General features: G+C 45.7%; 5 protein-coding genes across 5 annotated transcripts; 2 read left to right on the top strand and 3 right to left on the bottom strand.

Moving 5' to 3' along the window:
• Positions 1-5,663: 5,663 nt before the first annotated feature.
• Positions 5,664-6,194, bottom strand: NCS54_01461500 (Hypothetical protein; the record flags this gene model as incomplete). The annotated part of the gene is made up of 1 exon (XM_053159755.1): positions 5,664-6,194. The coding sequence occupies one exon, from the start codon at positions 6,192-6,194 to the stop codon at positions 5,664-5,666; it is 531 nt and encodes a 176-aa protein (XP_053015730.1).
• Positions 6,195-8,350: 2,156 nt separating this feature from the next.
• Positions 8,351-8,712, top strand: NCS54_01461400 (Hypothetical protein; the record flags this gene model as incomplete). Its single annotated transcript, XM_053159754.1, has 2 exons — positions 8,351-8,381; positions 8,435-8,712. 2 exons carry the CDS (start codon positions 8,351-8,353, stop codon positions 8,710-8,712), a joined length of 309 nt encoding a protein of 102 aa, XP_053015729.1.
• A 6,499-nt stretch (positions 8,713-15,211) lies between these two features.
• On the bottom strand, positions 15,212-16,913 carry NCS54_01461300 (Putative MFS multidrug transporter; the record flags this gene model as incomplete). The annotated part of the gene is made up of 5 exons (XM_053159753.1): positions 15,212-15,353; positions 15,407-16,077; positions 16,126-16,620; positions 16,674-16,796; positions 16,878-16,913. 5 exons carry the CDS (start codon positions 16,911-16,913, stop codon positions 15,212-15,214), a joined length of 1,467 nt encoding a protein of 488 aa, XP_053015728.1.
• Positions 16,914-17,727: 814 nt separating this feature from the next.
• On the bottom strand, positions 17,728-19,055 carry NCS54_01461200 (Hypothetical protein; the record flags this gene model as incomplete). The annotated part of the gene is made up of 2 exons (XM_053159752.1): positions 17,728-18,800; positions 18,854-19,055. The coding sequence occupies 2 exons, from the start codon at positions 19,053-19,055 to the stop codon at positions 17,728-17,730; spliced, it is 1,275 nt and encodes a 424-aa protein (XP_053015727.1).
• Positions 19,056-19,702: 647 nt separating this feature from the next.
• NCS54_01461100 (Fumarylacetoacetate hydrolase) lies at positions 19,703-20,849 on the top strand (the record flags this gene model as incomplete). The annotated part of the gene is made up of 6 exons (XM_053159751.1): positions 19,703-19,724; positions 19,781-20,019; positions 20,073-20,134; positions 20,186-20,442; positions 20,491-20,587; positions 20,645-20,849. The coding sequence occupies 6 exons, from the start codon at positions 19,703-19,705 to the stop codon at positions 20,847-20,849; spliced, it is 882 nt and encodes a 293-aa protein (XP_053015726.1).
• Positions 20,850-20,957: the final 108 nt, after the last annotated feature.

Below are 20,957 nucleotides of genomic sequence, written 5' to 3'. Positions count from 1 at the left end.
TAACCCTAACCCTTGACCCCGACAGCGCTTGACCCCGACAGCGCTTGACCCCCCCGCCCTTCACCTCGACCCAAACCTCAGCCGTTAGCCTTTACTACTCCTCCCTACCCTACTTCCTGCTTCCCCTTTAACAAAGCTTTGCCTTACCCTAGCCCCTGCCCTTGACCCCGATAGCGCTTACCTCCCGCCCTGTTTAGCCCCTGACCTTAGTAGCGCTTACTCTTGTCTTACTTACCTAACTAACTACTTATACTAGCGGTTTGCCTTTGCCTGCTTTATATTACCCCTTACGTTAGTGGTTAGCCCCTTCCCTCTCCCACAATACTTTTATCTTTACTCCTTAATTCTTTTCTTACCCTATACCTTGCCTTACTTCTCTCCTACCCACTAGCGGTTAGTTTTACCTTCTTACCTCTTACCTTATACCCTTTATCCTTTTCTCTCCTCACCTACTTAATTAAAACTTACTAGCACTTAGCTTTACTTCTCTAACTCTTCTCTCTTAGATAGTAGCGGTTACCTTTACTTTCCTAACTCTCCTCTCCTAGACCGCAGTAATTACTTTTACTTTTCTAACTCTTCTCCCCTAGGCACTAATAATTAGCTTTACTTTCTAACTCTTTTCCCTTAGACACTAATAATTAGCTTCACTTTTCTAACTCTTTCTTCCCGGATATTAGCGGTTGGCTTTACCCTTTTCTAACTCTTAACCCTAGAGGCTACTACTCCTTAATTACCCCCGTCCTTATTCCCCCCTTCTTCTTTACCCTTATAAACCAATAAGCCTTGCTCTCTAGTAACCTTTATAACCTCCCGCTTACCTCTTAACTTTCTGGGTTAAATGAAAACCTAAGGTTAGGGTTAGGGTTATAGGTAAATACCACTACCTCTACCCCCCTCTATAACCTCTTATAAATACCTATTTCTCTCTCTACCCCTTTTTACTCTTAACCCTTTATTTAAATATAACCCTAACCCGATATTAGGTTAGGCTTAGGCTTAGGCTTAGGGTTAGACTTAGGGTAAGACTTAGGGTTAGGGTTAGGCTCTAACTTACTCTTTAGTTTATACTTACGCTTATGCCCTGCCCTTACTCCCCGCCTCCCTACTAACCCTGATACTTATACTTACCACTACTAGCTACCCTCTTAACTTTCCTAATTAATCTAAAAATTTACCTTTTAGCTTAGGGTTAGGGTTAGGGTTATAAGTAAACTCTATTTCCCTTATATCTCTCTCGCCTTAATCTAGTTAATCTAGGGCTAGTAGTAAGTAAAAGAATAATCTAGCTAAAAGTAATAGCTATTGCTAAAAAAAAAAAAAAAAAAAAAAAAAAATATTAACTACTTAGCTAGCTATCTCTAGAGCCTAACTCTTATTAAGAACCCTAGAGTTAAGCTTACCTTTTCTTTATTTAGCTAAGTTAACTATAGTTAAAGCTTTTTAATTATTATTATTATTATTATTAATTAATTAAGTTTCTTTTTTATAATAAAATATATTATACTTATCCTATATTTTATTACTTAAATCTTTTTTTCGTCTTTATCTTTTTCTTCTTATTTATATTTATATTTTACTAATATAGATATATTCTTATACCTTATTTACTTTATCTTTGCCCTCCCTAGGTAAGCTTTTAATTCCCTGCCTTTTATGTCTTACCTAGACGCCCCGTTATAGTCTTCTAGATAGCCTTATCTTCTAGCGCGATCTTAAGCTTAGTAACTTTAAGAGCCAAAGGCGCTTTAGCTTAGTGGCCAGAGTGATCCCTCTAACTAAGGGATAGACCCGGCTTTAAGTCTCGGAAGCATCTAGCTAGCCTCAATAAGCTTCTTCTTTGCCTATTATAATACTAATGCTTTTACCTACCCTAGATTATTATATCCTTCTCTTTTTCTTCTTTTTTTTATTTCTTTTATATTTATTTCTTCTTTATCCTATTTATGCTATCTCCTATAAGCCTTTTAATTATATAGTTAAAGCTAGTAATTATCATTAAGTCTTATTTATATCTATAGTTAGGTACCCTTAGTTAACTATTGCGTGGGTAATATGCCCGCTATAAGAGCCAGCTCTTATAGGCTAATAATGCCCTCTTCTTATTTATTTACTGCCCTCTCTCTCTTGCACTTTTTTCTTTTCTTTTTCTTTTTCTTTTTTTTTTTTTTTTTTTTTTTTCTATTACTATTATAATATTATATATTAATCATATATAGCCGGTCAAATATATTATACTATACTAGTATAAAACCTTATATATGCTTAGGCGAGAACATATTATGCGGGGAACATAGTAGTTAAGTAAGTCCTTAGGTTTATCTCTACTTAAGTACTAGATCGAAGATAGCTATAGCATTGGTTATCTCTCGCCCGCATATTAGCTTGCTATACTTATGGCCTAGCTAGTCCGTATAGTTATCCCTACCCTTAAAATCACGATTAGTAGCATCCCGGACTTATAATTATATATCTGCCTCTGTCACGGCGGTTAACGCCATAGGGATCATAGTATGCTTCTACCGATATAATGCTCCTTTGGTCTTATAACCGTCCCGACAGAGCTCCTGCGATATATGATAGTAGAAGTAGCTTAAGAAGCGTGCCTATAAATCCTTCTTATAGTTAACTAGGCCCTAAAAGTCTATATAGCTAGAGAAGGATAGATCCTTCTCTGTCGTAGTACCATAGGTACCCCACTAGTGCCTAGCTTCCTTAATGCCGTTAAATATCTAGTAAATACAGTAGCCTATCTTACTAAGCTCCTCTATCTCCCCTAGGGCAGCCTTGAATCTTTCTAAAGCGAGGGCATCGCGCCTCCTATAGGCATATAATGCTATGATACCCTGCGAGGGTAGCTTACTCTTCTATAATAGCTCATCGCGACAGCAGTTATCGCATCGGACGGTATCGAGATCTTTATAGTCCTGTAGGTCATCGTCTAAGCATTGGCCTAGGAGGCGGCGGCGGCAACCTTATATCCGGATTAGCCTGTGTACCTTATGCGTACTTAAGTCTAGGTAGCTATCGCGGAAGTAGTCCTTAACCGGCTAGTCCTTCTCCTCGATAATTATCTCTGCGGTAATAGGCTCCCCGGCTTGCCCGCCCCGCCCCGCCTCCTAAGCGTAGTCAATAATGCTAAATAGGGCCTTAAGATGGATAATATAGACGATGCCTATAATATCAATGCCTGTGCCTAGAGCCGTGGTAGCTATAATGTAAGGGGTTTCGCCATTGACCTATGCCTAGAAGCCCTACTCGCGCCGGGCAATAAACTACGCATAACTATTATTACGCTAAGCATGATAGTAATGGCAGCTAAGCTGCCGGGTAAGCGCCCTATATTTCGCGTGGCTGGTGTAGTATATAACCCCCTTCTCCCCTGGTGATAGACGCGGGAGCTAGGCATCTACTAGCTTCTTTACCTCTATGACGCCCCGTCTATTACAGACGCGAAGGACAGAGTACCGCACGTTTAGCTAATAGCTCGAAGCCTATATATAGAGTAGAGCCTAGAGCTATATGGCGTCTTTAAAGTCGCGTTAATAGAGCGGCGGTAAGGTCCTAGTGAGGAATATAAAGGGATACCCTAAGCTCCGCAAGAGAACGAGGCACTAGAGCTTTATATGGTAGGTTTTAGCGGCTATGAATGATAGATGGTACTTATTAATGACTACTCGGTCTAGCCTTCCCCTGATACTTAGATTAGCGGCCCACTATAAGAAGTTATTAATAATAGCTGCCTCGGCTAAGATTAGTATAACCCTGGGCTAAGATTTACGCGCCTCGGGCCAGGACTTGTAGTCTAGATCGGCGTCGACGCAGTATGTGACTAGCTGCCTCTTTAACTCGGCGAACGGAGCTACTACGATGGTTACGCCTATACCTACTAGCATAGCCGGGATTATAAAGACTAAGCTCTTCCTGCTACCCATTAGCAGCATGGTAACCAGCGGGCTTTGCTTCGCCGCGGCTAGCCTAATGGCCTCTTCTTACTGGGGCGACTAGAACTAGGCAGCGTTATTACGTAAGATAGCTCGGAGTGCCCGTAGGATTATATTATCCTTCTCCTTGTCCTCTATTGCTATCATGCCTGCCCTTAGCTTCTCAAGCGAGGCGATCTTAGCCTGCTTTTAGGGAAGGTAGCACTTCTCCTCTCTGCTAGGCTCGACTATATTCTTCTACTTCGAGGATAAAGCTAGCAGCGGCGGCTCTAAGGCCAATAGCTGCTACGCGTTGTAGCCGAGGAACTTATGCCAACGATGACTTACTTAGCCAAATATCTCTAGAGACTTAGCTATTAAACGCTTTAGTATATTAATCATAACGCCATAGTTGGCGGCTATCTAGCCGGTGTAATAGGCAGCTAGATCATCCGGCGCCTTATATTACTTTAACTCGTTATTATTGTCGCTGTCATTAAAGTCTGCCCGCGTAGCCCCCCGGTTATGGGCGTATTTCTTGCTAATAGCGATAGCAATATAGCGCTAATCTTAGAGCGTAATCCTATGGCTGATATAGTGGGAGGTCTACTTCCCTATAGCCCTAGATATATAACTGCTCTCCTATAGCCCTATCTTGTTATACTAGATAAAGTCGCTTGGCGGTGCTATCTTACTATATAGCTCTTATCTATCCGCCTCCTAGCGATTTATTAGCGGTCGGATATAGACCATATATATCACGAGTAGCTGCCTGATCCTCTCTGGTAGGAAGCGGGGGATTACCTTCGGCGAGTCGAAGTGGGCTAGAGATTTATAGTATTAGGTGACGAGCATAATATCGCTGTTAATAATAAAGATGTTGCGGTCCTTATTAATACTATTAACTAGGCGTAGGCCTATGATCTCTTTCCCTCGGCTAGGCTAGCTGCTAGTAATATGGGAGAGGAGTAGTAGAAATTCCTCGAACTTTTTTACTAGCTTTAGGTACTTCCTAATACCCGCCTATTTCTACTTGCCCGCTCGGTCTAAGAACTTTGCCTTCCGTGAGCCTATAATGAGGTCCTTAAGTATCTTAACCTCCTTGCCTATGAGGTTATTAGTATGGATAAAGGACCGGCCTCGTCTTATCTAGGTGAGATTATCCTTAATGCCGGCTAGAGGAATAATAAAGCGCTTATCGTCGCCCTCCTTAAATATTAACTAACCCCATAATAGGTCCTCGGCGTCTTTTATTATCCTAGCCACTATATAATAAATCTTCTCTATTAGGATCGGCTTACCTATAAAGTATATTATCTCGCCGTGCTTGCTCTAGGATACTATTAGCCGGCTACTAGTCTCCTGCGCGATCTTCCTTCTATATAATAGCAAGCTAAGCATATAGCCCATGGGAGAGTATATTGCCTTGTAAAGCTAGGCGTCTCGAACCTGGGCGAACTATTGCGCGAGGTCTATCATCCCGGCCCGCTCCCGGGTAAGTATGGCCCACTCTCCTAGCAGCGCCCGCCCCGTGAAAACAAGACCCATAAGTATATAGGTAAATAGATAGGCAGGTCAGAGCTGCCCTGTCTCGCCGTTGATTCCTAATATGCTGATGAAATGCCATAGTGGGCTCACAAAAGGGTCCCTATCGAGCCGCTGCATCTAGAAGTCCGCTAGAATCTATAATATCTCTTCCTATAGCCCCTCGCCCAACTATTCCTTATCCTGCAGATGCGCCTAGAGTAGCTCGAGGCTGGCCCTTTGTGCTTGCGTGAAGCGAAAGCCATGTTCGGCAAACAGCGCATCCTCCTCTAGCGACAGCACGTTAAGGCAATAGCATAAGAACCGCTTCACATAGACCAGGTAGCGATCCATACTGGTCTTCTCCTGTAGCGGCCCAAATGGTTGGCTGTGGGCATCGTGAGGGTGGGGGCTGGCCAGGAGCAGGCGGGTCATCAGGGGCATGCTCTTTAACCCGCCGATGCAGCGGTCGAAGAATAGACGATCTAGAGCCGTGGCCATCCGTCGTAGCTCGTCGTCGTCACGGCCGGGTATCCTGCTGCAGGCTTGGATATCCACCAGATTCCTCCCGGCGAAGTGGGCTGACCAGCCGGTCCTCTTCAGCCAGTTCGTCGTCTCGTGCCTAAGGATCCCTTCCTCCATGACCTTCTGCATCTTCTCCTGCTCCTCCTGCTGCAGTGACCACCCTTGGGTGATGTCGGCGATTATCATCTGATCTTCCGGGTGCGTCTGCTGCCTATCGGCCATCGTCGCTCTTCTCCCCTTGCCCACCGGCGTCGGAGGATCTCCTGCTGCCGAGACAGCATCATCGTTACCGCTGGTCGAGATGCTGACGCAGAAGTAGTAAATCGCCCTCTTTGGTCCTGTAAAGAAGGTCTGCAGATAGACGCTGGTCTAGAGGCCCGCCTGTGCCTTGGCTCCCTTTATGTTGTGCTCCTCGTTGAGGTGAACCCGTAGGCACTTCTAGCTCGGCGTGAGGTGCCTGCAACCCGGCCAGGTGCAAGCGAAGCCCCGGTGAACAACAAGACCCTTGACGGCCCGGGTCGGGTTTGACGCACCGTGCTAGACGAGCTGCTCCAATGCCGGTCCTTGCAGCTGTAGACCCTTATGGCGGTGGATGATATCGCTGCGGGCCCGATGGTCGATGTCTGGGTGACGGTCCCTCAAGTGACCCTCGAGGCTGCAGACCGCATAGCCGTGAAAGGCGCAGATCAACGACCGGTATTCGCCATTATATATAAGCCACCCTTCTCCCGGTTTGGTGGCTTCTGCATGAATACAGCTGGCGGACTCTCCTGTATCTCCTTGCCGCTCCGGTCCGTTGCCGCCGGGCGAGTCTGTGGGACGCCCTCGGGCCATTGGCTGCGATCTGGACTATGTCGAGCCCTTCCCTACCTCTCCCTCTGGTTCCTCCTCCTAGGATACTGTACGTGCTGTCTTTGTTTCCCTTCTTTCCCTCTTTTCCTGATAGTCTCTCTCTCGAATGATTGCCGCTGGCTGGGAAACTGCTCGGTCGTCCTTAGTTGCGCTCATTTTATGGACTCATCATGGTCCATGTGAAAAGAATATCGCTTATTCACCCGGTCGGTCGTGAAAAGGCTGGCCTTGGAGACGCGTTCCGTTGTATTTCCCTCCTTTGCTTGCTTTTTCCTCAACCCTGAAGTTGCCCTTCCCTTATCCTGATTGGCTGCAGCATGAAATGGTAGTTTGGGACTGGTAGTTTGGCCCCCCTGTCCGCGTCCCGGACCCACCCCCGCGTGCATCCCTGCATGGCCATTGGTCCGTGCCCCTGACCCCGAAATGGTAGTTTGGCCCAAACTACCACTGGCCTCCCGGTTAGGGTTAGCTATAGATAGAAGCCCTTCGGGCTTCTATAGAGATTCTAAGGTCTTTTATAGAGGTTAGGGTCATGGTTAGGGTCACACATTGGGTCAGGGTTAGGGTTAGATATTGGGTCAAGGTTAGGGTCAGCTATAGATAGAAGCCCTTCGGGCTTCTATAGAGATTCTAGAGCTTTCTATAGAGGTTAGGGTCAGGGTCAGGGTCACACATTGGGTCAGGGTTAGGGTCACGCATTGGGTCAGCTATAGATAGAAGCCCTTCGGGCTTCTATAGAGATTCTAGAGCTTTCTATAGGGGTTAGGGTCAGGGTCAGGGTTATACATTAGGTTAGGGTTAGGGTCACACATTAGGTCAAGGTTAGGGTTATATATTAGGTCACCTATAGATAGAAGCCTCTAGAATAACCCTAGGGTTATATAACTCTCTTTATATTTAAGGCCTTATTCTCTAAGTCTCTTACCTTTTAACTTCTTTTATACTTAGCTTCCCCTATGCTTAGCTTCTAAGTCGTATCTATCTTAGCTACCCTATAGCTATTTTTATTCTTATTTTCTTACCTTTTATTTCTTATCCCTAGCTACCCTAGATGCCCTCCTTAGCCTGCCCTACCTGCCAAGGCAGCTATAGAGATATCTTAGAGTATATACGTAAAAAACACCCTGCCGAGACCTATATGAATCAGCAGCTACAGCCCCTTGGCTTAGTCAGCTGCCCTTATTGCGCTATAGCCTACCGAGGCTCCCACGGCATTAAGACCCATAGTGCTAAGATCTATGGCATAGAAGGTAAAGCCTATATTTCTACCTTACCTAGGCCAAGGACCTATTACCCTTAAAGGGCCTCTTTAGCTTCCTTAGATCAGCCTTCTAGTCCTAATTAGGCTAGCCCGGGCTTAGTTAGCTATAGAGGCCTTATAGGAAGAAAGAGACTAGTAAGAACCCCTTCTCCATAGCTACAAAGACCTACGAGGCGGCCAAGGCAACTATAGCCTAGCCCTACCCTAGACCAGCCTACCCTAGACCGACCAAGCTTAAGGGAAAGCTATAGGTCTTTTTCTAGCTATGAGGAAAGGGGAAGACCCTCTAGCCCTAGGTCCCCTAGCCTCTCTAGGCCCTCTAGCCAGGGACCCACTCTAGAGCCTCTAGAAGAACCTACCCTAGAGCCCCTAGAGCCCCTAGAGGAGCCTACCCTGGAGGGGCTTGAGGAGCCTGCAGAGGCTGCCGAGCGTAAGGAGCCTGTAGAGGCTGCCAAGCTTGAGGAGCCTATAGAGGCTGCTAGGCTTGAGGAGCCTGTAGAGGCTGCCGAGCTTGAGGACCCTACCCTAGAGGGACCTACCCTAGAGGGACCTACCCTAGAGGGACCTACCCTAGAGCAGCTATATAACCAAGCTATAGCCCCAATCCTAGCCAAGGCATCTATGTAGAAGCTGCTAGCTTTTGTAAAGATCCCTATACCGGAGAAAAGGCTATACGCAAGGCAGGCTGCTATTTTCATAGCTATAGCCCATAAAGCTGCAGCTGCCTTCTTAAAGAGGCCTACTGAAAAGGCCCTATTGTATTTCCTTATCTTACCCAGGCTACTAGGGTTAGGGTTATAAAAAGGAGGCCTAGCTACCCTTCTTAGGTCCTTCCCTTCTAACCTTCCTACCCTAGAGAGCCTAGAGTCCCTTAAGTAGCCCCCTAAGGCAGCTAGACCCTCTATAGCCCCTAGCCCGGCTCAGAGGGCAGCTAGGCTACTAGAAAGAGGCTATTTAGGCCGGGCTGCTAGGGCTCTTATTGATCTGACCCCTATAGCACCTAATTCAATGGAAAATAGGGCTAGGCTGCTAGAAAAGCACCCTATCGGATTAAAAGACCCCTTCTAAGGCAAGACCCGCCCAAGGGCCGGCCAACCAATCACATTAGAGACAATTATAATAGCTATAGCCTCTATAGGCAAGGAAAAGGCCCCTGGCCTTAGCGGCTGGACTAGGCCCCTTTTAGACCTAGTGACTAGGAAGGATTCCCCTGTGATAGCTTTCCTAAGGCTGCTAGCTGATATGATTCGCCAAGGCATGGCCCCTGGGGCCTACTTATTATGCGCTAGCCGCCTCATAGGGCTTGAAAAGCCTGATAGAGGGGTCAGGCCTATAGCTATAGGAGACCTAGTCTATAGGGTAGCTATGAAAGCGATCCTGATGACCTCTTATCGGCTAAATATGCTCTTACCCTTCCAGCTAGGCGTAAATAGCCTAGGCGGGGTTGAACCCGCTATTTTCCTTCTCTACGAGGCTATTATAGGCCCAAACGAGGCTAATTTCTAGTAGCTAGCCTCTATCGACCTTGCTAATGCCTTTAACTCAGTAGATAGGGCTTTTATAGCTGCCTCGGTGGCTATGTATGCCCCTACCTTCTATAAGGCAGCAGCTTGGGCCTATAATGACCCTTCTATCTTAGTTATGGAAGATGGGTTAGCTATAGCCTCGGCAAAGGGCGTTAGGCAAGGTGACCCTCTTAGACCCCTTCTTTTTTCCCTTGCCTTCCGACCTACCCTAGAGGCCCTAGCTAGGAAGCTACTGAGGGCAACCTTAGTAGCCTACCTAGATGACCTCTATATTCTCAATAAGGCTCCGCAAGGCACCCTAGAGGCAGCTAAGGAGGTCTTAGAAGGCTCTCCTTTTAGCCTTAACCTAGTAAAAAGCAAGGAAAAGGCTATAGAAGACCTTAAGCTAGAAGGCTTATATGCCTTGGGCACCTATATAGGCCCTATCCGGCCTAGAAGAGCCTTCTTAGAAGATAAGCTAGCTACCCTACAGGAAGCCCTAGAGGCCCTATAAGACCTACCTAAGCAGCACTCTTTGCTTCTTCTTAGAGGCAGTATCCAGCTTCTTCTAAGGCACCTTTAGAGGCAGCTTGACCCAATTGGGCTAGAAGACCTTTGGGAAGAAGCTGATTCCCTTATAAGGGAAGCTATTCTGGCCCTAGTGGCTAGAAGCCCTAGTGAGTGCCCTAAGGAGCCTAACCCAAGCCTTATAGCCCTTCTAGTCAGAGAGGGAGGCCTAGGAATACCCTTGCACAAAGACCTAGCCCACGAGCTATTCCTAGCAGCTAGGGAGGCCTCGCAGCCTACCCTAGACCTCATCCGGAAGCCCCTAGCCCCGCAGCCTATCCCCGCCCCGCAGCCTACCCTAGACCCAGGCCAGCCTAGGCTAGGAAAAACAGCACAACAGGTGCTAAAGGAAGCTAACAAGGCTAGGCTAGCAGACTTCCTAGAGGGCCTTCCCGCTAGCTATAGGCATGCTAGGCTAGAAAATGCTAGCTATCTCGGCCGCAAGTGGCTTGGAGTCTTGCCTACCTAAAAAGCCCTATCTTTTATAGACTCTGAGATCACTAAAGCCCTCTGAAGCCAGCTTTTCTACCCAATCAAGCCTATTAGCCTACCCTGTAGCTCTTGTGGAGCTATAGCTGCCTTAGGCCATCAGGATACCTGTAAAGGTGCTAATAGAAGGTGGATTGCAAGGCATGACGCGATAACTAGGGCCTTTTTCAAAGCCCTAAGTAGCTAGCCTACCCTAGAGGTTGAGAAAGAACCCCTAGTCCACCCGGAAGGTAACCTAAGGGCCGACTTTGTAGTTACCCTAGGAAATAGCCGCTATTACTATGATATTCAAGTCGTAGCTATTTCTAAGGATTCTGCCAAGGAAGACCCTTATAGCACCTTGAGAGAGGCTGCAGAGGAAAAACGCAGAAAATATAGGTCTCTCGGGGCCTTCTTTTAGCCTCTTATTATCTCAGTAGGTGGCCTTATGGACCTAGAGACCGCTAAGACCTATTAGAAGCTCTAGGACCTTATTGGCCCCTTTGCGGCTAACTAGCTAGACTCCTCTATTAGCCTTGCCCTAATGAGGACTAGGGCGACCTCTGCGGCTTTTATAGCCCGAGATACCCCTAGTAACCTAGCTAGGTCGATCTAGAATCCTTCTAGGGCCTCTTAAGGCTATTTTGCCTTTATCTCTTATTTCTTATCTCTTATCTCTTATTTCTTATTTCTTATCTTATACCCTTTATCTCTTATATATCTCTTATATCTCTTATATCTCTTATATCTCTTTTCTAGCTATATCTCTTTCCTTTAGTTATATCTCTTTCTTAGCTATATTTCTCTCCTAGTTATATCTTATTTTTAGTTATATTTCTTTCTTAGTTTATATCTTTTTCTCTTAGTTATATCTTTTTTATTTCTTTCTCTTAGAAAAATCCCCTCTCTTTACCTTATAAGCTATATCTTTAGCTAGAAGAAACCTCCCGGGCAGACTAGCTTAGATAGTAAATACTAACCCCAACCATAACCCTAACCCTAGTCTTAAATTAGATTAACTATAAAATAAGTAAGAAAAAGTAATAAAAAAGGTATAAATAAAAGTAAGAATATTATTTTTAGGTATAAATAGGTTAATAATACTTTTAATTATTATTTTATTTAGTTTTTATTTACTTATTAGTAATAATAGAATTTTTAAAGGTTTTAATTATACTTTTTAGCTAATACTTAAATTTTTACTAAGACTTTTATAATGCCTTAACCCTTGCCCTATAAGCAATATTAATCCCCTAGAGGAGCCTACCCTAGAGGGGCTTAAGGAGCCTGCAGAGGCTGCCGAGCTTAAGGAGCCTGCAGAGGCTACTAGGCTTAAAGAGCCTGCAGAGGCTACCGAGCTTAAGGAGCCTACAGAGGCTGCCAGGCTTAAGGAGCCTACCCTAGAGGGACCTACCCTAGAGGGACCTACCCTAGAGCAGCTACATAACCAAGCTATAGCCCCAATCCTAGCTAAGGCCTTTATATAAAAGCTACTAGCTTTTATAAAGATCCTTATATTAGAGAAAAGGCTATATGCAAGGCAGGCTGCTATTTTTATAGCTATAGCTTATAAAGCTATAGCTGCCTTCTTAAAGAGGCTTATTAAAAAGGCCCTATTATATTTCCTTATCTTGCCTAGGCTACTAGGGTTAGGGTTGTAAAAAAAAGGCCTAGCTACCCTTCTTAGGTCCTTCCCTTTTAATCTTCCTACTATAGAGAGCCTAGAGTCCCTTAAGCAGCCCCCTAAGGCAGCTAGACCCTCTATAGCTCCTTGCCCGGCTTAGAGGGCAGCTAGGCTATTAGAAAGAAGCTATTTAGGCCGGGCTGCTAGGGCTCTTATTAATCTAACCCCTATAGCACCTGATTTAATAGAAAATAGGGCTAGGCTGCTAGAAAAGTACCTTATTGGATTAAAAGACCCCTTCTAAGGCAAGACCCGCCTAAGGGCTAGCTAACTAATTATATTAAAAATAATTATAGTAGCTATAGCCTTTATAGGTAAGGAAAAAGCCCTTAGCCTTAGCGGCTGGACTAGGCCTTTTTTAGACTTAGTAATAAGAAAGGATTTCCCTATAATAGCTTTCCTAAGGCTATTAGCTAATATAATTTACTAAGGTATAGCCCCTAGGGCTTACTTATTATGCGCTAGCTGCCTAATAGGGCTTAAAAAGCCTAATAAAGGGGTTAGGCCTATAGCTATAAGAGACCTAATCTATAGGGTAGCTATAAAAGCAATCCTAATAACCTTTTATTAGATAAATATGCTCTTACCCTTTTAGCTAGGCATAAATAGCCTAGGTAGGGTTAAACCTATTATTTTCCTTCTCTATAAGGCTATTATAAGCTTAAATAAGACTAATTTCTAATAGCTAGCCTCTATTAACCTCGCTAATGCCTTTAACTTAGTAAATAAGGCTTTTATAGCTACCTCGGTAGCTATATATGCCCCTACCTTCTATAAGGCAGTAGCTTAGGCCTATAATAACCCTTCTATCTTAGTTATAGAAAATAGGTTAGCTATAGCCTTAGCTAAGGGCATAAGGTAAGGAGACTCTCTTAGACTTCTTTTTTTTTCCCTTGCCTTTTAACCTACCCTAGAGGCCCTAGCTAAGAAGCTACCTAGGGTAACCTTAGTAGCTTACCTAGATAACCTCTATATTCTTAATAAGGCTCTATAAGGCACCCTAGAGGCAACTAAGGAGGTCTTAGAAGGCTCTCCTTTTAGCCTTAACCTTATTAAAAATAAAAAAAAGGCTATAGAGGACCTTAAGCTAGAAGGCTTATATGCCTTAGGCACCTATATAGGCCCTATCTAGCTTAGAAGAGCCTTCTTAAAAGATAAGCTAACTACCCTATAGGAAGCCCTAGAGGCCCTATAAGACCTACCTAAGCAGTATGCTTTGCTTTTTCTTAGAGGTAGTATTTAGCTTTTTCTAAGGTACCTTTAGAAGTAACTAGACCTAATTAGGCTAGAAGACCTCTGGGAAGAAGCTAATACCCTTATAAGGGAAGCTATTCTAGCCCTAGTAGCTAGAAGCCCTAGTAAGTGCCCTAAGGAGCCTAATCTAAGCCTTATAGCCCTTCTAGTTAAAGAGGGAGGCCTAGGAATACCCTTATATAAAGACCTAGCCTACGAGCTATTCCTAGCAGCTAGGGAGGCCTCGCAGCCTACCCTAGACCTCATCCGGAAGCCCCTAGCCCTAAGTAGCCAGCCTACCCTAGAGGTTAAAAAAGAACCCCTAGTCTACCTAGAAGGTAGCCTAAGGGCTGACTTCGTAGTTACCCTAGGAAATAGCTGCTATTACTATAATATTTAAATCATAGCTATTTTAAAGGATTCTACTAAGGAAGACCCTTATAGCACCTTAAGAGAGGCTATAGAGGAAAAACGCAGAAAATATAAGTCTCTTAGGGCCTTCTTTTAGCCTCTTATTATCTTAGTAGGTAGCCTTATAGACCTAGAGACCGCTAAGACCTATTAGAAGCTCTAGGACCTTATTAGCCCCTTTGCGGCTAACCAGCTAGACTCTACTATTAGCCTTGCCCTGATGAGGACTAGGGCGACCTCTGCGGCTTTTATAGCCCGAGATACTCCTAGTAACCTAGCTAGGTTGATCTAGAATACTTCTAGGGCTTCCTAAGGCTATTTTGCCTTTATCTCTTATCTCTTATCTCTTATCTCTTATCTCTTATCTCTTATTTCTTTTATATCTCTTATCTCTTATATCTCTTTTCTTATTATTTCTCTTTTCTAATTATACCTCTTTCTCTTAGCTATATTTCTTTCTCTTAGTTATATTTCTTTCTTTTTTTACTATATCCTTTTTACTCTTATATCTCTCTTACTTTTCTTTCTTAGAAAAATCTCCTCTTTTTATATTATAAGCTATATCTTTAGCTAGAAGAAACCTCTTAGGCAGACTAGCTTAGATAGTAAATACTAACCCCAACCATAACCCTAAGATAGGCATCAGGGCTGATATAGAGTTAGAGCTTAGAGAGGAATTCTTTGACTGACATCGCGAAAGTCTCTAATAGGCGGTAGGCCATGCTATAGAAGTGTTAATTTAAGGTATTAGGACTGACTCTGAGCGGTAAATAAAAAGGAAGAGGAAATAAAAATAGAAAAGAAGGCAGAGAAAGAGAATATATTAAATAATATAGTCCCTAGCAGGGGCTATTATTTTTCTAAGTATGCCACCACTAAAGTAGCAATAGCGCTGTAAACAAAAGAAACATTAAGGTTTACGGCGAACATAGGACCAACCAGTATGCACGGACAGAAAGTGTGTAATTTTATGAAAATTATGGCAGGGGGTTAGCGCACGGACGGAAAGTATGTACTTTAGTAAATTACAAGCGATCTTTTGTATAGTAAATGCAAGGAAAATGGAAATAAAGATGAATGGGCAAGTCAATCTCCTATGTAAATCACTAGGCTCATAATTCCCTCCCACTAACATTGCCTTCCCTGTATTTAACATAGCCTACGTTAAGTGATTAAATGAGCGGCCTATGGATGGAGAATTTCGCATGTAGAAAGTTTGACGTGACATCCAATAGATTGACATAAAAAACAGGTTGAACTAGTTCTTTGCGTCTTGCGGTCTCCAATGTCGACCCTTGAACTGCAACAACATCGTAGGCAGTATCGCTGCTGCTATTATCGTGGCCGTGGAGATTACTGCACTTAGCCTGAACCCTGGGCTTTCAATCATTTCTGGGATCCTATTTTGCATCATTAGTCAGGGAAGAGGCACGAAGTTGCCTTGGAAGCTCACCAGAACGGGCCAATAAATCCCCAAACTTGGCGAATAAATGTGATAAAGACGCCTACTGCTGCAGCATCCTTATGATAGCAGTCCACAGCATATGTGATCATGATGGTTGTGACGATCTGATTCCCTGCTGCTGCGATGCCTGCCCCGACGATAGGGGTAGCGTCCCATGTCTCTGAGGCTCGGTCAAGCTGCACCAAGAAAACCACTACGCCACAGACTGCAGTCAGGTAGCCGATGTAACTCAGCCATAGACGGTATTCCGGTTCTGGTCGCTTGCCTCTGCGCTCGCGTAGTCCCATCCACTTATCGGATAGGATTCCACCAATCTGCTCACCAAGGATTGTACCAATGATAATGCCGATATACTGCAGGCCAACTTGCTGTGTGTTGAACCCAAATTTCTCGGGGAAAACTTGGGGAATCTCAAAGGTCGTCATGACACTACCCCAAAGGAATACCATGGCATGTGCAACAGCTGGGATGATAACATTGGGAGACCAGATGAAGCTAAGAGGGTGCAAAAAGTCCCTCAACTTCAACGGTTTGGGATCGATGCGACGGAAGCTGAGGTATTGTTGTCTGAAAGAAGAGTTTTCTTGCAATCGAGTGCTGGGTTCGAATCGGGTTTCGGGCCCAAACAGGCCGTGGAGGATGAACTGAACACCATTCGTCTGGGGGGATTAGTTGATGTTCTTCGGTGAAGCTCGGGAGTCACTCACTATAGCAAGAATCCAGTAAATCCATCGATAGCCAGTCCTCATAGCAACAAAGCCAAAGATGAGAGGAGCGACGGGAACGCCAAGCGTCACCATTGTGGTCCAAACACCCATGTAGCGCGCCCTCTCTTTTCGAAAGAATGTTTCCGACACGACGGCCGTTCCAATAGCTGCGGCAGGGCAAATGAAAAAGGCAGTTATCGCCCGGCAGAGGCCCATCGTGCCATACGTAGGACTAACTGCACAGCCAATATTGCCGATGAGGCTGCAAAAGAGGGATAGTAGGAAGATCGGACGTCGGCCGTAGGTATGTGAGAGCGGGCGCCAAAGAAGCGGTGCACCGCCGAGGATTGCGATGACAAGAGATGTGAGGTAGGTCGCTCGCTGCACGCTTACTCCGAGGTCTTCTGCGATTTCGACAAAGGCTGATTGGATTGCCGCGGCGGTGAAAGTGGCCATCATTGCGTGGAAGGCGACTAGGGAAAGGTTTACAATTTTCTAAAAATGCAATCAGATTAGCATTGACGTCAGTCGGAATGGAGTCGCTTCACCTTCCACTTGGGCCAGTTCAAGGGGTCGGCATCGCTCATGTAAGGGACGGGGTCCAGGTTGATGGCGCCATGGCGCTTAAGAAGATATTGTTTGTGCTCTTCGCTGAGAGATTCGGTATCGTTCTAGTCACATGTAAGTGTATGCCCTCCATAGTGGGCCAAGCCAATGTCATGAGGCTTCCCTAGGTAGATTGTAGGACTTACATAGTGCTCTAGAGCCTCAATTTCGGGTTTCGACATATTGGGCACGAGGTAGGATGCTCACACGAGAAAAAGTCTGGATACTCAAGCCAGTGAGTTGTTGTTCGACAGCTTGTAATGACGAGGCAAAGAAAGAGATCATGGCAATATATCGATCCCCAGGAGCATTCCCCATGGGGTCCCGCTAATGCCTCCACATGCTCCAGACCGGGGAAACGGCACGTTGAACTAAGGGCCGATCTCCACTCGTCCTTCTACTACCTGCTGTAGTAGGGAATCATTGTGTTACACAGAGGTGTCATCGTGAGTCCGCCACCGGAGCTCATACGGCCCAATGATTTCCGATTGGTCGCTTTACCCCTTGGTTGTTGAGCCGCGTCACGGCTTGTTGACCTTGCCTATCCGGACAAAGAATCCTGGTTTATTTGGCCAATCATCATAGCAGAGTGGATAAAGTCAATCTGAATCAGGCAGTCACGGATATACGGCACGATATGAGATTCTTGATGTACCTTAACACGTGTACTATATGTTGATGAACTTTGGACGTGTTGGCCAAGGGTATGGCCTCCCTACCAGTGCGACATACTCGAGTCATCACGGCTCAAACTTAATTTTAAACTTATACTGGCTCTTCAAACCGGTTACTCTGAAAATTGTTGGGTGTTGAGATGCCATTACTTAACTATATGCCATGTCGAGTGGATGGTCAATGCATGTTTCAACTCGAGATCCATGAGCGGACAAGGGAAGTTTAGAGTTCTAGAATGTTTTTCGGTTATTTTCATTGAGCAATCCTTGAATAGATACAACTAATCCTTATTTTGTCATGAAAGTCATCTGGTCCCTACACTTATCCTTCCCATAGAAATTCCTGAGCCATGCCCGGAATCTGCTTTCTCAGTGCCATCCCGTAGTCTCCAGCATTGGGCGTCCTGAGCAGTGTATGGATGTGGAACTTAGCCGGCTCCTTATTCGTCAAGAACACCCCGTGGTGATGATCAAACTCGACAATGACGACAGGACTCTGGATGCGATAGTAGAAAGGGTCCTCGTCCTTGAATCCACCAATCCAACAAAAGTACGCCTCGTGAAACCAGCGCTTCATCTCAGCCAGTTGCAGATCTCGAGCCTTTTGGGGCAAGTATAGAAGGTATTCCCGCAAGATTTCAGTTACGATGTCTTGCTGGGCCGTTGATAATTCGGAAACGAGAACGCCTTCGTAGGGCACTACGCGGTTGTCGCGGTAGGCCCCGCAAAGATGCCTCTGATCATCGTGATTCCAACGTCCACGTGGCATTGCCGGATCCTTCATCTGCTTGTATACCTGAGCCCGGGATTGTGTCTCTGGTGATAAGCCCTGCATAAGCTGGAGCCCGAGAATTTCCTCCCGTTGCAAGATTCGAGTCCCGTTGAACTTGCCATCGTCGATCAGGTTTGGTTCAGCGCCCGTAAACCATGGCGATAGAACGATCTGCTTCTTGTAGAAGAAGGCATTTAGGCATAGATGGTGTCCATAGAAAGAGAAGCCCCAGGGCTCCGTGGTAGACGGCTCGACGCCGAATAAGACAAAGTTGTAAGAAAATTCGTTCATGATGGCAGGCGCCTCGACTAGCTCACCCAAGAAGCCATTGATGCGCATGGCCGAGACTGCCTTCTCATAGCCTTCGGGGGATAGCGAAGTCTTAAGAACTTGCATGATAGCGGTCCGCAATTCCTCATTGACCTCGTCTAGCCTGACGCCCTTGTCACTTAGCAGAAACTCGGGATTAGACCACGTGCGCCATTCTGGAGAGTCGATGTGATAGGTTGAGCGGGTTCTCTGCTCTGGGCTCATCTTTGACAGAGCGAGTTTTGTTGCACTGACGATATCGTCAATAGGGATACCTTGATCCTCCAGCTTGAAGACATCTGGTCGGACGTGTCCTGGTAGTGGATCAGTCATGCACATATAAGAGTAGGCTGATTACTGTGCCTACCGTCATTGGTAACGCCTTTGAAGGGCTCAGAAAGCAACTTGCGCCAGTGCAAGTATAGGCCATGAAACCATGGAGGGGCACCATTCTCCTTGAATGCTTTGGCGTACTCATAGGGATCTTTCTTCTTCATGGTGGTAAACCTGTCAATCTGGAGATCGGGCAAGTGTGCCCGGAACGGGCTCGGTTCAGCACCTGGAGACATTGCTGGTTGATGGGTTGCTACAATAGGAAGATAATCTGTATACATAAACAATCAATCACCAACGACAGTGGAGCGTTGAACCATGTATCTGCTACGATTATATCATATCCAATGCCTCCGTTCCATCCATACGAGACGCTTCCCCTCATCGGACCATCGTAAGTTGGACGGCCCCGGCAATGATCGTCGGTGGTGTCGGAAGCCAGTCCGGGGCCGAGGATGTCGGCTGACCTACTTCCTATTGGTCGCTTCGCTTATCCAACGGATGCTCGATGACCAGCGTAGCTACTGTAATCTCCTTTGAGGCAAAGCATCACGTCCGTACTTTCCGATATTAGTTTACTAATCGACGATGAACTCTCATACGTATGACGGGAAGATATTGGTTCCGATCTTGTGTGCGCTAGCAATACTTGCTGCTTTGGGAAGAAGGCTTAGAGAAGATTGCGTATTTCTATACCCATGAGTGGCTGCGACGGGCGTGAGTGACCTGTTGGAGGATTCGGTCGAAAATCGGCAAATCAATTCCCCGAGCAGGGCGATCGGACATTGGAATGCCGAAGCTCGACAGTCAGTCAGTGAAATGTTTATATTCCACTCTTAAGCACTCCCGGTGATCTACTACAACCCAAACAGTATTCGCAATCATGTCAACCACTCAATTCAAACGTATGTGATCTCTGGCCTTTAGGGATGCTGAAAGTAACAACTCACCCATTTCCTAGGCCTTGTCCGTTTTGTTCCCCGCTCTGATACGAGCTCCATCTTGATCGGGCAACCAGTCTCCGAAGATGTCGATGTTGGGCTAGCTCTTTTCAACGGCGATGAGGTCGCCATCGAAGTCTTCTCGGGAAACTCGATCCTAAATCCAGGAGAGAAGACAGGCGCGAAAGAAATCATTGAACGAGTCTTATCGCCTTTGACAGCGAGTGAAGTAGGCACCGTTCGATGCATCGGTCTAAACGTGCGTGGTAGCTCTTTAACAGAAGACATGCGCTAACGGGCTTCATGTTCTAGTACAAGCAACACGCCGACGAAGTGGGAATCACTGATTTGCCAACCATCCCAACTGTCTTTATGTAAGTGCACGGTTTTTGCGATTCTGAAACGGCTCATTAACCGTCACACAGGAAGCCCAGCACGGCCGTAGGAGATCCTTGGCCAGCGCCAACCATTCTTCCTAAGTTGACACAGTTGGATGACTGTGGAGACTACGAATCTGAACTGGCCGTTGTCATCGGCAAGACTGCAAAGAACGTGTCTGAGGCGGATGCCATGAACTATGTGCTGGGGTATACTGCCTGTAACGACGTGTCGAGCAGAACAAGCCAGTTTGCCCAGTCCCAGTGGTCGTACTCCAAAGGATTCGATGGATCCTGCCCTCTAGGTACAGTATTCTCATGATTCAACGTGTCGCGCTATCTAACACCCTCAGGGCCTACCCTTGTGTCCACCGCCACAGTGCCAAATCCTTCGAAGTTTCGAGTGCGAGGTTTAAAGAATGATGAGCTCTTGCAAGACTGCGGAGTAGAGTAAGACGCCTGCTTTGGATAAATGCCTTGCGAATTATTGCTGACACCCTTGACAAGCGATCTTATTTTCGCTATCCCCAAAGTTGTGAGCTTCTTATCTCAGAGCACCACATTGCTTCCGGGAACAGTAATCATTACCGGTACACCTGCAGGAGTTGGAATGGCAAAGTCTCCAAAGGTTACTCTCAAGCATGGAGACCAGTTCAAGGTCGAGATAAAACCTTATATCGGGACACTCATCAACGTTTTCCAGAACGAGTAATGATGCAATCCCGAAGCCTCCCTGGCTCACGACAGGGAGGATCTTTGTTCTGGCTGAGGTCGTTTAACACTAGATATAGCTGAATAGAAGTACTGTTGTGTTTTCATA

The sequence above is a fragment of the Fusarium falciforme genome, chromosome 12, assembly GCF_026873545.1.
Source record: "Fusarium falciforme chromosome 12, complete sequence".
NCBI lineage: Eukaryota > Fungi > Ascomycota > Sordariomycetes > Hypocreales > Nectriaceae > Fusarium > Fusarium falciforme.
Note: the sequence above shows the minus strand (reverse complement) of the source record. Positions and strands in the feature narration are given on the sequence as shown.